The 17317-nt window shown below is 42.9% G+C and overlaps 1 protein-coding gene and 1 long non-coding RNA gene across 3 annotated transcripts; one reads left to right on the forward strand and one right to left on the reverse strand.

The window, feature by feature from the left end:
- Positions 1-996: 996 nt before the first annotated feature.
- On the reverse strand, positions 997-4704 carry SMIM30 (small integral membrane protein 30). Of its 2 annotated transcripts, none has more exons than XM_055711841.1 (2): positions 4535-4704; positions 997-3778 (listed from the first exon to the last, which is right to left on the reverse strand). In XM_055711841.1, the coding sequence occupies exon 2, from the start codon at positions 3705-3707 to the stop codon at positions 3522-3524; it is 186 nt and encodes a 61-aa protein (XP_055567816.1). In that variant the 5' UTR covers positions 3708-3778; positions 4535-4704; the 3' UTR covers positions 997-3521. The 2 variants fall into 2 exon arrangements, with proteins under 2 accessions (XP_055567816.1, XP_027664826.1); XM_027809025.2 differs by lacking the exon at positions 4535-4704 and adding an exon at positions 3938-4338.
- Positions 4705-4955: 251 nt separating this feature from the next.
- LOC114016548 (uncharacterized) lies at positions 4956-12250 on the forward strand. The gene is made up of 3 exons (XR_003561041.2): positions 4956-5322; positions 6174-6502; positions 12141-12250. It is a non-coding gene; the product is annotated as an uncharacterized LOC114016548 (long non-coding RNA).
- Positions 12251-17317: the final 5067 nt, after the last annotated feature.

Consider the following 17317-nt stretch of genomic DNA (forward strand, 5'->3'; position numbering starts at 1 on the left):
AGTGGGAGGAAGGGTTCACAGCAGTGGTTTATCAGTTTTCATATACCGAGACGCGAGTGCATTCAGAACTGGGCGAAGCATTTGTATTCCAGTTCCAGGTACTGCTGTACCCAGCAGAATGGTACCACCTAGCTGGTGTGCAGCACTTGAAGGTATGCCGTAAGGGGTGAAGGAGTTCTGTCCATTCACAAAGGGACCATGTGCTGACTGTTAAATGTTCATAGGATGGCTACTTTTGAGCTACACTGTTGTTAACACAGATGGAAATCATAGCAGTCAAAAGCTGCATGTTCCCTAATTGCAGCTTTCTTCCACTGATTAGAAGGTAGGTTGTATTTGTTAAGAGGTGGGCATTGTCAGGCTGTTTTTGCTTTCTCCTCTGAAGACAGCCACTAATGGTATTAGTTTAGTGTGCAAAGTGAACTGCTTTATGCACTAGCTGAAATCCTGAAAGAGCTAGAAGCCCATTTTAAAACAACACTGGGATGAAACAAGCAGTTTTGAAGTCTAAAAAACTGCAAAGTATCATTCAAATAACTATGAAGCACTAGAACATATTTATTTAGCAAAAAAGAAAGCGGTCCTTTATATTCTTGGGTCTCCAGCTAGAAGACTGCCATAAATGGTTTTTCTGGCACAGAGGCAACTATGTAATAGTGATGTTGAAAATTCATAGTCAAAAGTATTTCCAAGTTTCCCTTGTACCAGAGAAATGAGCTTCTTCACAACTGCAAGCTGCCATTTTCAAAGTAAGGGGAGCAGCCCCCTTGAAGTGCTGTAAAGTAACTGATACTGAAATGAGGTAGGTAATAGGACCCAGAGAAGTACACTCACTGTACCAAAGTTCAACTGAAAACATACCTTATGCCACATCAGTTTGTAAAGTCACCTAACATAAGCAAAAGCATGTAAGAAGATAGTATTTCATATAAAGAATTTCAGCAGTTTCAGTAATTTGTCATCCCTATTTTCCTTTTCATAAGAACCACTTCAAGCTGATGACAAATCATGTCAAAATTTATTAAGACAGAAGGAAAACAGGGGTATCAGATTTTACGCTAAAGTCATGAACAAATGCAAGTCTTAACAACAAAGCTTCTCTCAGAACCAGAAAACGCCATTATGCTGTGCGGACACCTTGCAATGAAGTACATACAGCTCTAGGCAAACACCACAGTTCCTCGTATCTATTGCACGACGCAAATTAATCTGCTAAAATTTTCTTCTCCTGCAGTGAAACTGTTGCACAATTCTGTAAAAACTATTGCTGGGGATCTTTTCCAATGTGAAGATAAAGGAGTCTGTGAAAAGCTGCTTGCAATAAAATTTATTCTATTGAAAGCACAGTTAGTTAATATTCTACTGAAAAACTGGCAAAGTTAACTAATTTTGGAAATTATAAAGGGAACTGAGTGGTGATTTTGTGGTTTGTTTGTTGGTTTTGTTTTTTTTTAAGGGTGATGGTTTAGCCAAGCTGCAACATGGAAGATCACACGATGTGTTTCTATCCATCCAGTCGAATAATCACATACAGCTTCATCTACTGCTGCTAGGCAGCTTTCAAACATGACACTACTCTCTGAAGCTCCTCTTACGGATGTAGATTTCATTTGTACCTAGTAATTGTGCGTCATGTCCCTTTCTGACTTTTGGAGGCCACAGAAAGCGTTCAAGAACAGCTACCTGGAAAGACTGCATCTCATCAGAGTAATTGTTATTGTTCCTGTAACTTGAGAGCAGAAACCTAGGTTCCTGTGGCTTGCTGGGTTAGTCCTACAGTTTCAGTCCCATGCAATTTTGAAACCTTTTGTTCTACCTTTCTCCCTCTATCTATGATGAGAGTGGGACATAAATTGCAAGACTGAAATAACCAGGGCTTGTGCCTCCTCAGAGATTGGAGAGACAAGTCAAAGCAGCTACAAATGGCATACTTGAATTTGGAGAACATCATCTGCCCACACAATTACTTTATATAAGACCTGCCAGACAACTCTTCTAGCCATTGCTTTGTGCTCTACTGAAAAGAGACACTTAGAGAGGAAGGGGAAGAACAGTATCAAAATATATTGTTCTGCATCACATTTAACCTTTTTCCCCAGCTCTGAAAGTTAAGAAGACAAGATTTCTAGCAAATGTGGCAGTGTCCACAGCACAAGACCAGAGGGAAATTCTCTGAACTGTGGAGAGCTCATCTTCCTATGCTCCTTTATTCTGCTGCTGTTAGATTATGCTCCTTGTCTCAAGTGGACAGCTAGAACTCCCTAACAAGCCAGAGGAATCTGCCACAGGTAGACATTCCTGGCTGTGCCATTTCACCTTTGGTATTTAAAGAAACTAGTCCCGAATATGCTACTGAGTAGAGTTTGTCAACCACATACATACAATCTGACTGAGCATGAATAAAATTTACACCTGCCATTTTGTATCAGGATTTTTTTACTTTGGTTTTGGTCTGAATCTTTGTGGAACTCATATACATCAGTTAGGTAAGAAGCCTACATGTTTAGCTAGCAACACAAATTTGTCATGAGGAAGACACTGGAGAACAATGGACCATTGACTAAAACCAGGATTTTAAAAAAACATGTTATTTCCATATTGCAAAAGAAACATGTGTACAACTGCCCTGTTATAATTCCAGGAACTCCCTAAAGCAGAAATACTACACATAATTCCTCATTAAAACAAGTAAGTCTTCAGTTTTGGGGAAAAAAATGCAAATACCAGATTAAATATGCCTTAAAACTGGTGTGCCTAAAGGAAAGCCGGGTACAAAAAAATAAACAAGAGACAACAACATGTCCCTGATGTGATTTACCTAGCCTTACATGTACTTTTCTGTGAAATACATGTTAAGGAAATATAGTGGCCCCATTCTTAAGTGTATTTACTTGGTAACAAGAACACAGGCTAGAGGAGAGGCACATTCTACAATAAAAATACGTAAGAAACCCCATTTTTCCATGTTTTCTTAGTTCTCTGAAGTCTCATCCCTGTGGCAACAGAAGTGAGGTGTTAGGTGTTAACTCATAACATAACAAAGCATGAGCACACGCACACAAGTCAACGCAGGCTCAGTCCGCTCCCTAGCTATCTAGTTAGGAGTACTTCCAGTGCTCTGTCACCCTGACTGGAAGATTAACAGTTGCTTTCTCCTGATTAACCCTTGAAACCAAAATTGTGGAACTTGTTGACGGTCTTCCTCACGTTCCATTTACAGACATTTACTGTGAACCACTCTATGGTTTCTCTTCCCCATTCAAATAATTCCTACCGTTCTCTAAGGCAGTATTTAATCAAAAGCTATATAAAATCATCTTACTGTCATGAGGACAGATCCTACAAATCCCTTTTACTGGGTACAATCTTGATGCTGTTGTACTGCCCAGAAAGAGGGGTTTGCAGAAATATCTACTATGTGGTTTTTCAAAGTTATCTAGAACCAAAGCTCCGTCTTACACCCCAGATCTCAACCCCAAGCCATGTTTGGAAATTCACTTCATCTGAGCATCTTCTTGAAATCACTGCTGCCCATTCCTTTTCCTTGCATAAAAGCCAAGGCAGGCACAGAATCCGATGACACTGACACCTAGGCCTAGCAGGAAGGCGATGGTATCTCCTGCATCCAGGGCTTCAACAGCTGGCAGCACCAGCAGCAATGAAACGAGGACCAGGAAAAGTTTTGAGGTGTTCTTGGTAGAAGGCATGCTGACAACCAGCTGATCCCAAGGGGCAGTTAAACGAGGAAAGCCGTGGAAAGCAGGTACGTCACTGGTATCTGCAAGGAAAACACAAGGAGCATCAACGGTTTTGCTGGCCTCCCCCCCGGAACTGTCTTGCCGAAAGCCAACTGATGTGATCGATGTATTACAAATATCCACATGGGACTCGGGAAATTCAGGTTTTGCCTTCACAATTACAAAAGTAAATGACTTACTACCGTGAGATGGGCACGCCGGGTTGGCTACCTCGTTACACAACTCTGTGGAAATGAAATCATTCGGAGGCTTGCCATGAGAGAAAAGTGAGCACGGGCTCTCCCGCCCGCAGCCAGCAGCGCCTGCTCCGTGCCGTGCTACACCGGCCCCCGTCACCGGCCGCTCGGGGCTGGGTAGCTGCCGCCTGCGCGCTGCTTACCCGCGCCTTCTGCGAGGGGCACCGTCGGGACCCCCAGCACGGGCCGTTCCGCACCCGCGGGGCCGGGCACACGCTCTCCGCGTTTCCTCCGGCCTCGGGGGCGGCCCCCCGCGGCGCCCGGCGCTCCGCAGGTTTCCCGCAGAAAGGGCCCACGGCCGGGGCACACCCGGCAGAAGCCGCGCCGAGGCACCGCGCGGTGCCCGCGGCCGCCGGGGCCACCCGGAACAAGCGGCTTTTCCGACAGCGCCGCCGGCGGGGACCAGCGACGGGGCTCCGGCCGCTCCCCGCCGCCCCTCCGCGCCCCGTCCCGTCCCGTCCCGTCCCACCGGCGGCGGCCCGGCCGCTCCCTGGGGCAGCCCCCCGCGCAGGCCCTGCCCGCACGGCACCCCTCGGTCACCTCCTGCGGCCGGCTCCCGGCTGGGCTGGGGGGCGCCCCCGCGCCGCGCCCCGGCGGGGCCCTCAGCTCCGGGGGGCACCGGCCCGCGCCGCCTCGCCGCACTCCCGCAGCGCCGCAGCGGCCATGACAGGAAGGGGCGGGGGCGCGGGCGGGGGCGAGCGTGACCCGGCCGGGCCGCCTCCCGCTCCCGGCACGCACCGCCGCCGGGGCGCCGCCGCGCCGCGCCGGTTCCGGGGGGCGGCTCGGGGCACGGGCTCTGCGGGGGCCGGCCGGGCTGGCCTGGGCCCGGCGGGATGGAGCGGCCGGCGGGCGGCGGAGGGGCCGGGCGCCTCCGGGGAGCCCCGGCGCAAGCGGCCGGCCCCGAGCCCCGGCCCGGGGGTACCCGGCTCCTGCGGGAGCGGCGGCCAGCCGGAGCCCGGTGGTGCCCGCCCGGCGTCGCGCTGAGCCTCCGGCCAGCGCGCGGGTCAGTCGAGCGCAGGGTCCGCACGTACGTGCTGCAGCTTTATTGAAGTGAAATGATAAAAATGTACCGACTCGGGCGGGTTGTCCGCGCTTTTCGCTGGAAAACAAACGGGTCGCGCAGGCCGCCTGCGATGTGACCGCAGACGGTGCCTGGTTCGTGTCAGCTTGCGGCTGCCGTGCAGCAGTGATGCAAGTCCTGCTCGGTACCATCAAAACCCATTCCTGCTCTGAGGAGAGCAGTTGAAGCAGTTTTATAAGGAGGTGGAGAGCAGCCTGATGCCTTTTAAAACAAAAAAAACCCCTAAGACATTGAAAAGTGTTACCAGGTAATGCCCTGAAATCACCCCCAAAACCTAAGTCAAGCTTGTCCCGATTTTGATCGTATTTCTGCTTTGGGCAAAGCTGCCTGTAGAAATACATAAAGCAGGATTAAAATGTTTTTTTTTCTAAATGCTGTGGGGAGATAAAAGCTAGTTCCTAGTCAGAGCTCAGTTTTTATTTTTCAGTGGAAAGTGTGCGCTTAAAAAATAATAATTAAAAAAACCCAGCAACTTGTAAGCAATTATTACAGATTCAAAGTATATGTGTCTTTGGAATGCTCGCAGAAACAGCCAGCGGAAGCTCTGCTAATCTAATGTCAAAATCAACCTAGAATCTGTAATCTGTTGCATCAAGCATCAATTCATGAGTGGGAACCCCTGTTCTCAATGTTTCCCTAGACTTGTGCAAAAAAACAACTTCTGTAAATATTTCTCTTTACAGAAGGAGTTTCTGATGAGCTTCTTAAAGAGCAGTAGAAACCCAGAGAGGCTTCAACATACACAAAGCTTTGCCTCTGCCTTATATAATTTCACTGTAATTGCCCTTGAGCAACCCATTCTTCATGCTTATAGGAACTACTTATGTCTCAGGTGGGATGTTACTATTGTGCTGTTCATCATTCTTTTATTAGTGCCCTTCTTTCCCCCATCTGTCTGGATCCATCAGTTGTCAATTGTCTTAGACAATAAACTTCCACGGAGAGGAAAAGTCTTTTTGCTTCCTCTTTATACCAAGTAGCATGAAAGCATCTTCTTTATAAGCAGCAGTGCCTAGACTCTGTGGTAATACAAACAATAACACATATCTGTATGAACTCGTAAGCGTCCTTTCTACTCATGAAACATCTATTCCACAGTTTTTCAGATCTGAAATACTCGAAGCTTCATTTTCACTTCTGAAGGCATTTTCTCAAGAAGCTGATGCCAGATACACTCACTGGAGCAAAATCCTGACATTTCCGAGCAAGTTCTCATGGCATGGAGGAGTAATGCTATGACGCCTGGCCCATTCCTTAGTGAATCACAGATAAACCATAACCCCTACAGAAGCTGACGAGTGGCAATTTGAAGTACAGGAGGTAGTTGTCATCTTAATCACTTCTGTCATCTCAGAGAGTGGGCCTTGGAGTCTTGGCCCTCTTGGTGCCTTGCTTGGCCTATTTACTGCATCCTGCACTGCTGACAGGTAAATACTAGACTGTTTTGCAATGTCAAAAAATGTTTCAATCATCCCTGTACATTTCAGTGCTGCATTTGCTGTCACCACCGCTTACCAACTAAAATTTACAATAGTTCTTGTTTAGTCCCACAAAACAGATGGGAGAGAGTCGAACAATGACTCTCAAGTCTATCTTTTATAACTAGAAATGTCAGTACCAAAGAGCTATGGCATCTCTGGACTTAAGTATTTTGAAGGCAAGTGTAAAATCCAAGGGGAAAACTGGGTGTAACATACTAATTTTACTGTCTCGTCCCTCTTCTCAACAACTGTACAAATTTACAGGCAGTAGAAATGACACAAAGTACAGGACGGATGTGGAAAATATTGATTGTAAGATACATAATTTATTAGTAATATCATGGAAGTGCTATTGAGAGTTAGAAAGCAGTGCCATTTGGGGATATTTCTTTGGCTGATTAGCTCTTTCAATGCTATTGCATTTTGTAGCTTTGGCTTCAGAAACAGCGCTGCTTTGGAAAAAAGCCAACAAAATTTTAACGGTGAGGGAGGCTTTGTCAGGTTTTGTGCTGTCTGAATAGCAGAAAAAATGTGTATTCAGCTTCAAGCTCTGCCATCAGCTTCTTGCATGACCTCAGGCAAATCTTCCTTTTGACCTATCACCGCTTTGATTGCTTAGCTCAAGCTATTATGTAACTAATATTCAGAGGAAAGACTGAGAATTCCCAGAGCTGACAAGCTAAAGCTTTGTAAATTTTGAGCACAAGGCTAAGGAGGTATACGTGAGACTGGAAATTGAAAATAAAAGTGCACTTTCTGGAGAGGAAAAAGTTATGAAATAATTACAGAGCAAGACCTGAATAGCTGAAGGGGGTATTTGGTTTTTTTTGTTGTTTTGTTTGGTTGTTGTTTTTTTTTCTGCTCCTGCTTCGTTCATCTTCCTTTGGGAGCCATTTGTTTATTGCATGACCACACTGATCCGAGAAACTTTCTGCTTAACTTTTGGGCTTCACTTGTACTGCTGCAATGAGAAATGCTAACAGATTACCGATAAGACATTGACTACAGGGCAATGATTATCACTTCTACATCAACATGTTCACCCTTGAGCTACTTTTCCCTGCTGATACTTAATCTGACATTTTAGCTGCCTATCACTGTGTCCTCATCTCTTCACTTCAGTCACAGATCTACATCCAGTTTTTCTTGTACAAAAACTGACATGCTTCATTTGGACTTCACTGGATGCTTCCCTTTCTTTGAGAAAATAGACTCTACCACAACCACCTCATTTGCTTCTGCAGAAAAAAAACAGAGTTCAAATACAGCATGAATTTCTTCTGTCATTAACCTTTTCCACATTTGCTTCTCAGCCTGCTGTCACACAAATGTTGACTTCATCCGTTCTGTTTCTTCCTCTGTCATTATCCCTGCCCTTCATATCATGTGTGACTACTTCACCCTGCCTTCTTTTTTCCCTTCTACTTCTCAAAGTCCCTAAGTTTCCTCTCAAATAAATGCAGGTAGTCACAGACCTTCCCTGTCATGAAAACACCAGTTGGATTCCCTTCCTGTAACTACCAAATAATTTGTTTTGTTCCTGTCATCTCTAACCTCTCCAAACATGCTGTCCAAAACTGCTGTAATTGCATCCTACATCTTCCGTATGGCTCATTCCTTCCTTCATCAGTTGGAGCTGCTCACATTGGTATCTCTAGTTAGCATCTCAATCATGAAGGCCTGCATTTCATCATTGTCTCTTTGACCAATTGACTGCTTTTGAAACTCTCATTCCTCTTCCTAAATCTATAAAGACTTTAAAACCCCCCAACCCTTCCATTAAAGAAACCCTCCTCCTTTCCCAGGTCTTCACTTCTGCTTCTTGAATCTTTAGTGCAGAGTCCTCCTTTTCTGCTGCTGAGAGTGTGCTAGGCATCCATCAATGTTTTTTCCTCTAGACGTTGTCCCTGGCAGGCCTTACCAACAAACATAGCTTTGAATACCATCCTTAACTCATGTTTTTCTTTGTCTTCCCTCTCTTTGTATTCCCACTTGATGGTGTTCAGGTCTTCCTGCATGTAGCACAGCAGCTCCTAGGCCTAACAGTTCTCTTCTGACTGTATGACCTAAAGTCCTGTCCTGACAGTTGCTCTTGTCTCTCTCTGCGACCCCTGGCAGCTTTGTTTATTCAAAGTGCTGCTGCGAAGGGGCCTCTGGTTTGTCGTTTTTGCTGTGTTCCCTCTCTTCTTAGTGTTACATTTCCTCTCTGGTGTTGCATTTCCTCTTTTGCTGAACCAAAGACAATTTTCTTCTCAGTCCTAGAAGGTCTTTGAGTATAATCTTCCTTCGTACTGGCTTATCCTATTGCCATGTCAGGAGGTTAACTTCTACTTTTCTTTTGTCACCCCTAGCAGGCTCCTTTTGATCCCTCTGAGAAGCAAAAGTTACTTCTTTCTGGGAGCACAGAAAGGTGTACAGAGAGAATTGCATCGCTTTTTGATGGAAAATTCTTTCTTTTGGTACCACACACTTCCTGCTGTCCTTTATACAGTCATGAATATAAAAGATTAAATAGCCCAGTGATTCTTTTTCCCTCAGTTCTTTGCTCCTTTAGTCTGGCAGGGGATCGCCTCTGCCCGCTGGAATCTCTGAGTTCTCTTGCCAGCACTTCAGAGATGCCTCTGTGCAGTGCTGGCTGGAGCAGAGAGGCATGGAGGCAGCTGCCAGCCCTGCAGAAAAAAGCTCTGGAGTTGGTGCTGGCAGGAGGCAGGAGCAGCAAAACTGCAGGAGTGAGTGCAGAGGATGCCAGCCAGAGTTAAACACCCACTGATTGACTTCCCTGCTGAACTCCACAGGGGAATGTGGGAGCTACCCATCAATAATGGCAAATCTGAGGATTCCCTGCAATTATTGTGAGGGCCGTCATGCTTTTTCTGGATTGAGGGGCAGGCTCTTGGTTTTTTTGTAGAAGCATAATGAAGCAGAGGTAGATACCAACTGGAATGATGCATCCAAACTCCCTCCAGCTTTGAGGAAATAAAGTCTTAATCCAGTCTTCCTGGTTTCAGTCTTTGTGCTAATGTAAGCTATTGAGATGTTCTCACATTATTCATCAGTATTGCCACAGGTAGGTTGAATATTGTGTGTTGTTTGTCTGGTTCTTTTTGAGAAAAATAAGTTATTGTAAAATATTAGCAAGGGAAATGTATACAGCACAAGCAGTTCAGCTTCAGAGGGCCTGGGGATGCCACCTTCATTGAATATTGAATATTGATTATTGAATATTCAATTGAGTATTGAATAGCAAGCAAAAGAAGATACTATTCAACACAAGGACAGAATGAGATTTAAAGGGGGAGTAGCAGCTGTCATCCACATATTGTTTTGTATAGTACATCTTTTTTCCCAAGCAATGCTGTCAGATGTTTTCTTGACTTCTGTGCATATGGTTGTAATAAGTACGAGAAATTTCATGAAAGTAAAAATTGATTTAAACATCATAAACTTCTATTATCATATGTTTCAAATTTAGATCTAATCCATATTTGGATACCAGTTTATCTATAGGAACATGTCAATAGCTTTTTTTTTTTTTTTTTTTAAATTCCTCAGCTTTTAGGCATTATTAGAAATAAAGCTTGCCTACTTTATGGAGTTCTAGCCATCTAAATCTGAGTGTGTTTGTCATAAATGAGAAAACTGGTATTATAAAAAGTTTCCCTTACATTTGCATGCCCAAAATGCACTTTTTTCAAGACTGAGTAGAGAGGAAGGATCACCTCCCTCAACCTGCTGGCAGTGCTTTTTCTAATGCAGCCCAGGATACTGTTGGCAAACAGGATTTCCCTACAATACTGCTGCACCCTCCAAATTCTACACTGATCTGAGTAGTAGAAAGGTTTTGGAGTAATTTATACACCTGTGGACAGCTGTTAAAGTTACCACGCTCGCGCTAAATGCTCCACGGTTCTAGGGCGCTAGTTAAAACATGCTTTTGTGTAGTCCTTGTAATGGATCCTTAAAAAGGCAGCTCGGTATTTCTGTTCATCAGGTCAGAACTTGCTCAAAAGGAACTTTTTGAACTGAATCAAATCTTTCAGAACCCTTTCGTCATGGTCAATTGTCAATATCCTGGTCAGGACCCAGGCTGCTTGGCTGTTATGTGTGCAGAGTGAGCAGTCCTGCCACCACGCACAAAAAGTTTAGATAGCTATAGACTTGTGGAAGCATGTCTGAGGCAAGAAGCAATTGAATTTATACACAGAATTAAAAATGAACAAAGCCTAGAGAAGGAAAAGAAGGAGGAGTAAAAAGGATCTAAGCCATACAGAGTGAAACTGAGGGTGAGACTTGCTAAAGGGAATCAGAGAAGAGAATAAAACTCAACTCTTTAAAGGAAGAAGAAGTCATAGTTGCAGATGAGACTATTCAGAACTAATAAAAATGTTTCAGTTCATCTTAGATGTCATTATTTAGTGTTTCTGAGCTTGAGTTCCCTATATGAAGTATTGCCTCATTGACCTGTATTGGAAATTTCCCATTTTCTTCAGTGAGGCTATGTTTCTACCTGTATCTGAAAAATAGGGGCAATAATTCTTCCCAATATTGCCAAAATTTCATAAATTTTCTGATGCATGTGTGGCAGTCCAATGATAGTGGTAAACCCACAGGAAATCCTATAAATAATTACACTGAAAGTCACTTATCCTAAAAGCTATGTGCATTTGTTTGGTAAATGCTGAAGTTTTGCTGCTGCAAGTTAACAAATTGTATTTTATTTGTGGAATGTATTTCTGTATCTTGTCTTATCTTGATCACAGGAAGCCCTAAAAATACTTTGCAGAATACAAAGTATATCTGGATTATTTCAATGCCAGTCTAAATGGAAGGGACATCATTCATGAGGGGCACATGTAATGAGCCAACTGTCCGCTTTCAATAGCCTGCCATTCATTCCAGCACTTGGTTATTTGGCTCCCTTTTCATTAGCAAAACAGTTTGAGGTTTTACTGTTGAACTAAATACACAGCTGTTGTTACAAAAGGCACCATGATTCACAAAAATATAACTGCTTAATGCCTTTGTGTTTCACAGATTACACAAACTTTTAAAGGAAAATGCATTTAGCTTCTGTTACCAGTCTGAAAATTCATGCAGTGAGAAATATCACTCATGATGTGTAAACTGAGAAATATTGTTGTAAATACATGTAATTAAAACTGACACATCTTACCTTAACGGCTCCAGTGACCATGGTGATAAAAATCTAAGGCAAGTGAAATAGGCAAGCTATATATATATTATGTGTATGTTTAAGAATAATATAAGTATATATAAAAATTAATAATAGCCAGATTAGTATTAGAGCTTTCAATGCAAACTTACCCACCAAAGTTAATGAAAATTTTTTTTCATGGATTTATATATTTTGGGTCATGTTTAAATATTTGCTTTCATGCGTGGTTTTCTTGGCATGTTATGAAGGACAGAGGGGATGGTCATCCCTATATCCCTATTTTACATCTGGAATAATCACGTCTTGTAAAGATGAAATGAATTCCTGAAGTTCTTGTTGAAGATCAACAGCAAAGTCAGGGAAGGATCCTGTGCCTTCTTATTCTTGCCACTTCTGTTTCCATTGTAGCTGATGATAACTTCCATGGATTTCTCTGGAAACAGAAAAGGAAAATCCTTCTGTGAAACTGAGAAGTCTCTGTCAAGATGCATGGAATTTCCTGCTGAAATCACAAAGTCCATGAGTATCTTAGGACATGTCTTTTGCAATGACAAATTCTACCTTTTCCATGCTCACTAGACTTACGTTCCAGCAGAGATGCAAAGATGACCGTGATGGTAGCTGTAAAGATATGTACAAACATAGATATATACTTATGTCAATATTTTCAAAATTTCTTGGTAGCATCTTAAATTACAAACCATTTTATTTTACCAGTGCTGAGGTCAAATGGAGCAGAGGCTGCTGTTTTGTGCAATCACAGACCTTACACCAGGGCCAGAGTAGGGAAAATTACACATTTTATGCATTAGGGAAGTGTTATTTCTCTTAAAAAATGTCTGTAAACATGGTCTGCAATCATTTAATCTTTGTCTGTGAACCCGTCAATATCAACAGGGCAAGGCTCAGACTTTGTCACTTAGGTAAAATACCCAATGCCTATGATAATTTAAATGTATAAAACAGAGGCACTCAAATATGTGTTTACATGTATGTAAACATATGTACCTATGTATATACATATGCATAAACACACATACGCTCTCAAAGTATTTAGGATGTTTTACTTCCCCCTTAGTCTGAGCAGTGTGACAGTCTGCACGTCTTTGCTGACATCCCATGAAGCGCATATATGTGGCATCTGGACAATCCATGAGATGAATTGGCTGTTTAAATTTACTCACATGCTTGATTGCTTTACGATGTCAGGAGCAGCACATTCAGTTCCTTAACAGATAAAGTCCTAAACATGTATCCCAGCAAATGGAGAAGGCAATAAATTCCTGCAGCTGGCATCCCACTTTTTGATGAGACTTTTCTAAGCATTCAGGTTGGATGTTCAGTGTATGGAAGCCAGGTTTTATGCCTCAGTGTTATCTACCTCTGTGTACAAAACAGCAATGACTGTTCAGACAAACTTCGTAGTCACATGCAAACGTGTAGAAAAGGCATCTACATTAAAGACCATTTGAAAATGGATTCTGATGTGTAATGCTTCTGAGAATGTGGAGAATAAACTCCTAAAAAAGGGGTGATAGAAGATTACTACGTTTGAAACCAATTTTGTCTGAGCATCTGCATTCTAATGCTTTTGACTAAATTATAAACACATTGTCCATCTGTTTCCATTGCAGAATATCTTGAAAATATTTAATAGGTGGTGCTAATTGCTCATATTCATCATCTCTGGGGATGCCTTTTGCCAGTATCTGTCATCTTCTGGAAGTGTCAAGCACTGAGGGATTCAGAATTTATTCTGACTCTTTCACGACTTGCAGCCCAAATAGAGATAATAAGTCACACTTTCTCTTCACCAGTCTGTAGTAATGTAACCTCTTATTTATCCATTATTGCAGACAATTAGAAAGCATATATCCATTAGGCTGCATATCTTGGAACACAGTAGCTATATGCAGATTGGTTTAGACATTGCTTTCCTTAAAGACATTGTCCTTCTGTTTCATGCCTTTTTATTATTTTTGATGCATCAGAAAAGATTTATGCAGGTCGTGGGGAGGCCATAAAGGAGAAGGTTAGATGGGTCAAAGAGGGAGCTGACAGGAGCATGGAGTAGTATTTTAACAGTAGGTATAGAGTGAAAAGGTTGGATTTTGGTTTAAAGAGAAAGCTATGTCAAGATCTGTTGGCATTTAGGTGCCTGGTGGAAGGTATGGGTAGAAGATTACACTGCAAGCCGCAGATAGCGGTTGTCTTCTTCACATTATGGGAAAGAAATAGAAGACTGGTTTTGAGGAGTGTTAAGATGTGAAGTCAGATGGAGGCGACCTAGATTTATTGCTGTAAAGCAGTAATTTCTGATCAGTTCTGCAACTTTCATTGCCACTGGACCTGGTGCCTTGCTCTATAATGCTGAGTCTGTCTTGGGAAGTCCCACAGAACTGGGATTGTATTGGATAATAAAAAAAAGGCTAAGAGTTAACGTTTTTTTCCCACACTCAAGCTGATGGCAATCATTTCACTAGCAGGGGAACCGTCAGCTGAGTGTGGCTGGAAGAAGAATGCTGGTCCAGGTGGGATTTGAATTAGTACATAGATGAAAGGCTGCACAACCCCTTAGCAACCACTGAGAAATCCTCATTCCTACTTCACTGCTCTGACAGTTTTCTGTAGTGAAAGGTCAGCAACTGTTACTGAACATTCTTCACACTGTAGTCCTTTGTTTTGCACAGGATCACTTTTTATCGTCGTGCTTGGACTAAAAACCTCAACAGTAAGTCATTGTGACAGTAATACGTTTGTAGAAAGTTATAACGTGCAAAACCTGCTCTTAGGAAGATGAGGAAAGTACCTGGACTATTTAATAATCCTATGGTGTTTGGCTTTATTCCTAATGTCTCTGTGGAATGTCAATTGCCCTGCTGTTTACATGAAGGGCAAATGATAATCCCTTGGTGTCAGTTTGAGGTAGGAAAAGTGTTCCTACCTGTTAGCATTACAAACCCTAGTGAACGACTAATAGAGAGATCAAGGCTCAGGGCTGCATCTGGAGTTAACGTGCTGAAGTTCAATACAAAGTCTTTCCCCCTTTTAGCTGATACTAGAAAAATAACTTATTTCTGAAAGTGGAATGTGTTTATTCTTTTTCTTTCTAACAGTTTTCTAAGTATCTGCTCTAAGTTTAGGATAATTGCGAAAGTAGAATAAACCTTACCGTCTCATTTTGTTCACTTCCTCCAATTGACATTTCCAAGCCGTAAGATACAGCAGTCATACTTGCCTGAAGATCTCAGTATTACAGAAAAGTGTATTACTTAGCCTTTAGATGCAGTTGACCTTATGATGAGATGAGTAGTGAGAGAATGAATGTTCTTTAATCCTCCCTGTGATCATCTAAGGAAATTTGGCATAGCACCTTTTTTTTTTTTTTCTTTATGCTTACCCTTTCTATGAATTACTGAACTGAGCTCTTGAGTGTTGTTTTCAGTGTTTCAGTTGTGACGTCTGATTATGAGCAAGAATCTGAACTAAAGTATTGATGGCTTTATCAATACCAATAGCAATTTATTGATGGAAAAGCACTAGGCAATTCAAAATATCAAACCTTAAAAGCACTGCAGCCATAACCTTAACAAATATAGGTCAAATTTGACAAGAAGACTTAGGTCCTGTATGTATATCCATGTAATACCACGGTCATGGATACTACCTGACTGCCTCTTAACCCGTGAGTGTCTACAATCATGTCACCAGGCGTGTACGGAACCATCTTTGGGTTTATACTGCTCCATGGTTAACAAGCTACCCATTAATTGTTCAGGAGAGATGTTAACGGACAGCTCCAGAAATGGGATCCTTAATGCAGCTGGAGGTGTCTCCACCATGGCAGTGTGGCCGCAGACTTTGGATGTGCTGGTGGTGTGCTTCAGCTGGAGGTAGCTTTCCAGGAACAGCCCAGGAACCAGGTGTGTAAATGTCCGCCTGCATACAGAATAGTGTACCGCATGGAGAAACACCTTGCACCCCAAAAATTCAGATCTTTACTTGTACCTGATTTAAAGTAGGCACTTGAACTTGCGTTTTCGATATAAGACAGGAGTGTCCTGGCTGCCAAGCTGCTCTGTCTCTTAGGAAGGCTAAGTGTCCTTAGATACAGAAAGACGTACAGTTTGGTGTTCCAGGCAGAAATGAGTGGGGGTCCCAGAGAGGTCGGCTGCTTCGCTTGAGCCCAAACTTTTTTCCTGTGCAATCAAATCTTACATGGCTTCTGAGGATCTCGTAGAGTGAGTCTTTGGCCTCCCCTCACCCCACACAGCACAGTGGCAAGGAGAGGCTGGGGACTGTGCTATGACATGGTGGAATTATGTTCCAGTGTGTCCCTGCACTAGTAGCAGAGGGCTTAGATGCCTGGTAATCAGCTTCCAGCCATGACTGAGAGCATCCCGGAGCTAGGAACTCTCAAAAAAATGTAGCATCCTCCGCTTGTGGTTGTGCAGTGCTGGGGATCCTACCAGGGGTCAGGCTCAGTCCATGTTTGGCTCCAGTCAGCAGTGTGGGGCTTCGAAGGCTCTGCTGTGCTGCACACAGACTTTCTGCCTGGGAAGCTTAGTCTTTGAAAGCATTTTTGGCCAATGTCATCTCTTCCTTTTCCTGCTGACAATTAAAAATTATATTAAAAATACCAGTAATATGTTGTGCCATTATAAACACATTAACAAACAGCCAAATAAATACTGTGCTAACTGTGTTCGTTTAATCTTTGAGTTGCTTGGATGAAAGAGTTGCCGGTCCCTTAGTGTGATGGCTTTTGGGGGTGGCAGTGCAGATACCTGTTTGTGCTACAGATATTTTACTGTGCTTGTTCCCTGTCTGTGGCCTTCTTTGGCGCATCTCTCAGTCCTTCCTCCTCCCCAGTCTCCTAAACATCTTTGTCCATGTCTCATATTTATTCGCTGAGAACGACTCTTACATAAGCCATGGGGCAACCTCTGGAGTGTAGTTTCTCATTACAGAGACCAACGGAGTCATTTTCAGGAACCGGTGGCAGCTCCTGGAATACTGATAGGTCTATTTTAAAACCAAATTTGACTCTTGCTCATCCTGCAGTTCTTCATTGACTCTGACATTGTTTTCTACCTGTGCAGGTGTTTTGTTTTTGTTTAGCATCAGGAGCTGTCAACATATGATTCATTGATATAATTTTGTGGTTATATTACCTATGCAAGGAATTATAAAGAACCATGAAGACTAATATGAGTGGAGAGGGAATGGAAATGCAGAAGCACCAGAAGGAGCAACAGAGAAATGGCGTGTGTTAATGATACCTATATCAGCAGTCTTCAGGATCTCAATGCATCTATATAAAGCTTCTCAGGATATCCAGATCAGAAGTCAAGAGACACTGAGTAAGCCCTAATAACTGTATCACCCTGTATCTTCTGTATCACTGAAGACAGACAGACCAACCATCTGGGTACTGGTTTATTGTTTTGACATTGTTTTATTCTTGATTGGGAGTTCATATCAGTATCATATAGGTAGTCATATAATTTTAAATTGCTTAAATTTATGTCCTCCAAGCTATAAGCCCATTGTCAGGCACTTCTGCCAGATGCAGCATGTCTGAC

The sequence above is a fragment of the Falco cherrug genome, chromosome 5, assembly GCF_023634085.1.
Source record: "Falco cherrug isolate bFalChe1 chromosome 5, bFalChe1.pri, whole genome shotgun sequence".
Taxonomy (NCBI): Eukaryota; Metazoa; Chordata; class Aves; order Falconiformes; family Falconidae; genus Falco; species Falco cherrug.

What these genes read in the sequence shown, in the direction of transcription:
- SMIM30 (XM_055711841.1), bottom strand. Translation starts at nt 3,707, where the DNA reads ATGCCTTCTACCAAGAACACCTCAAAACTTTTCCTGGTCCTCGTTTCA.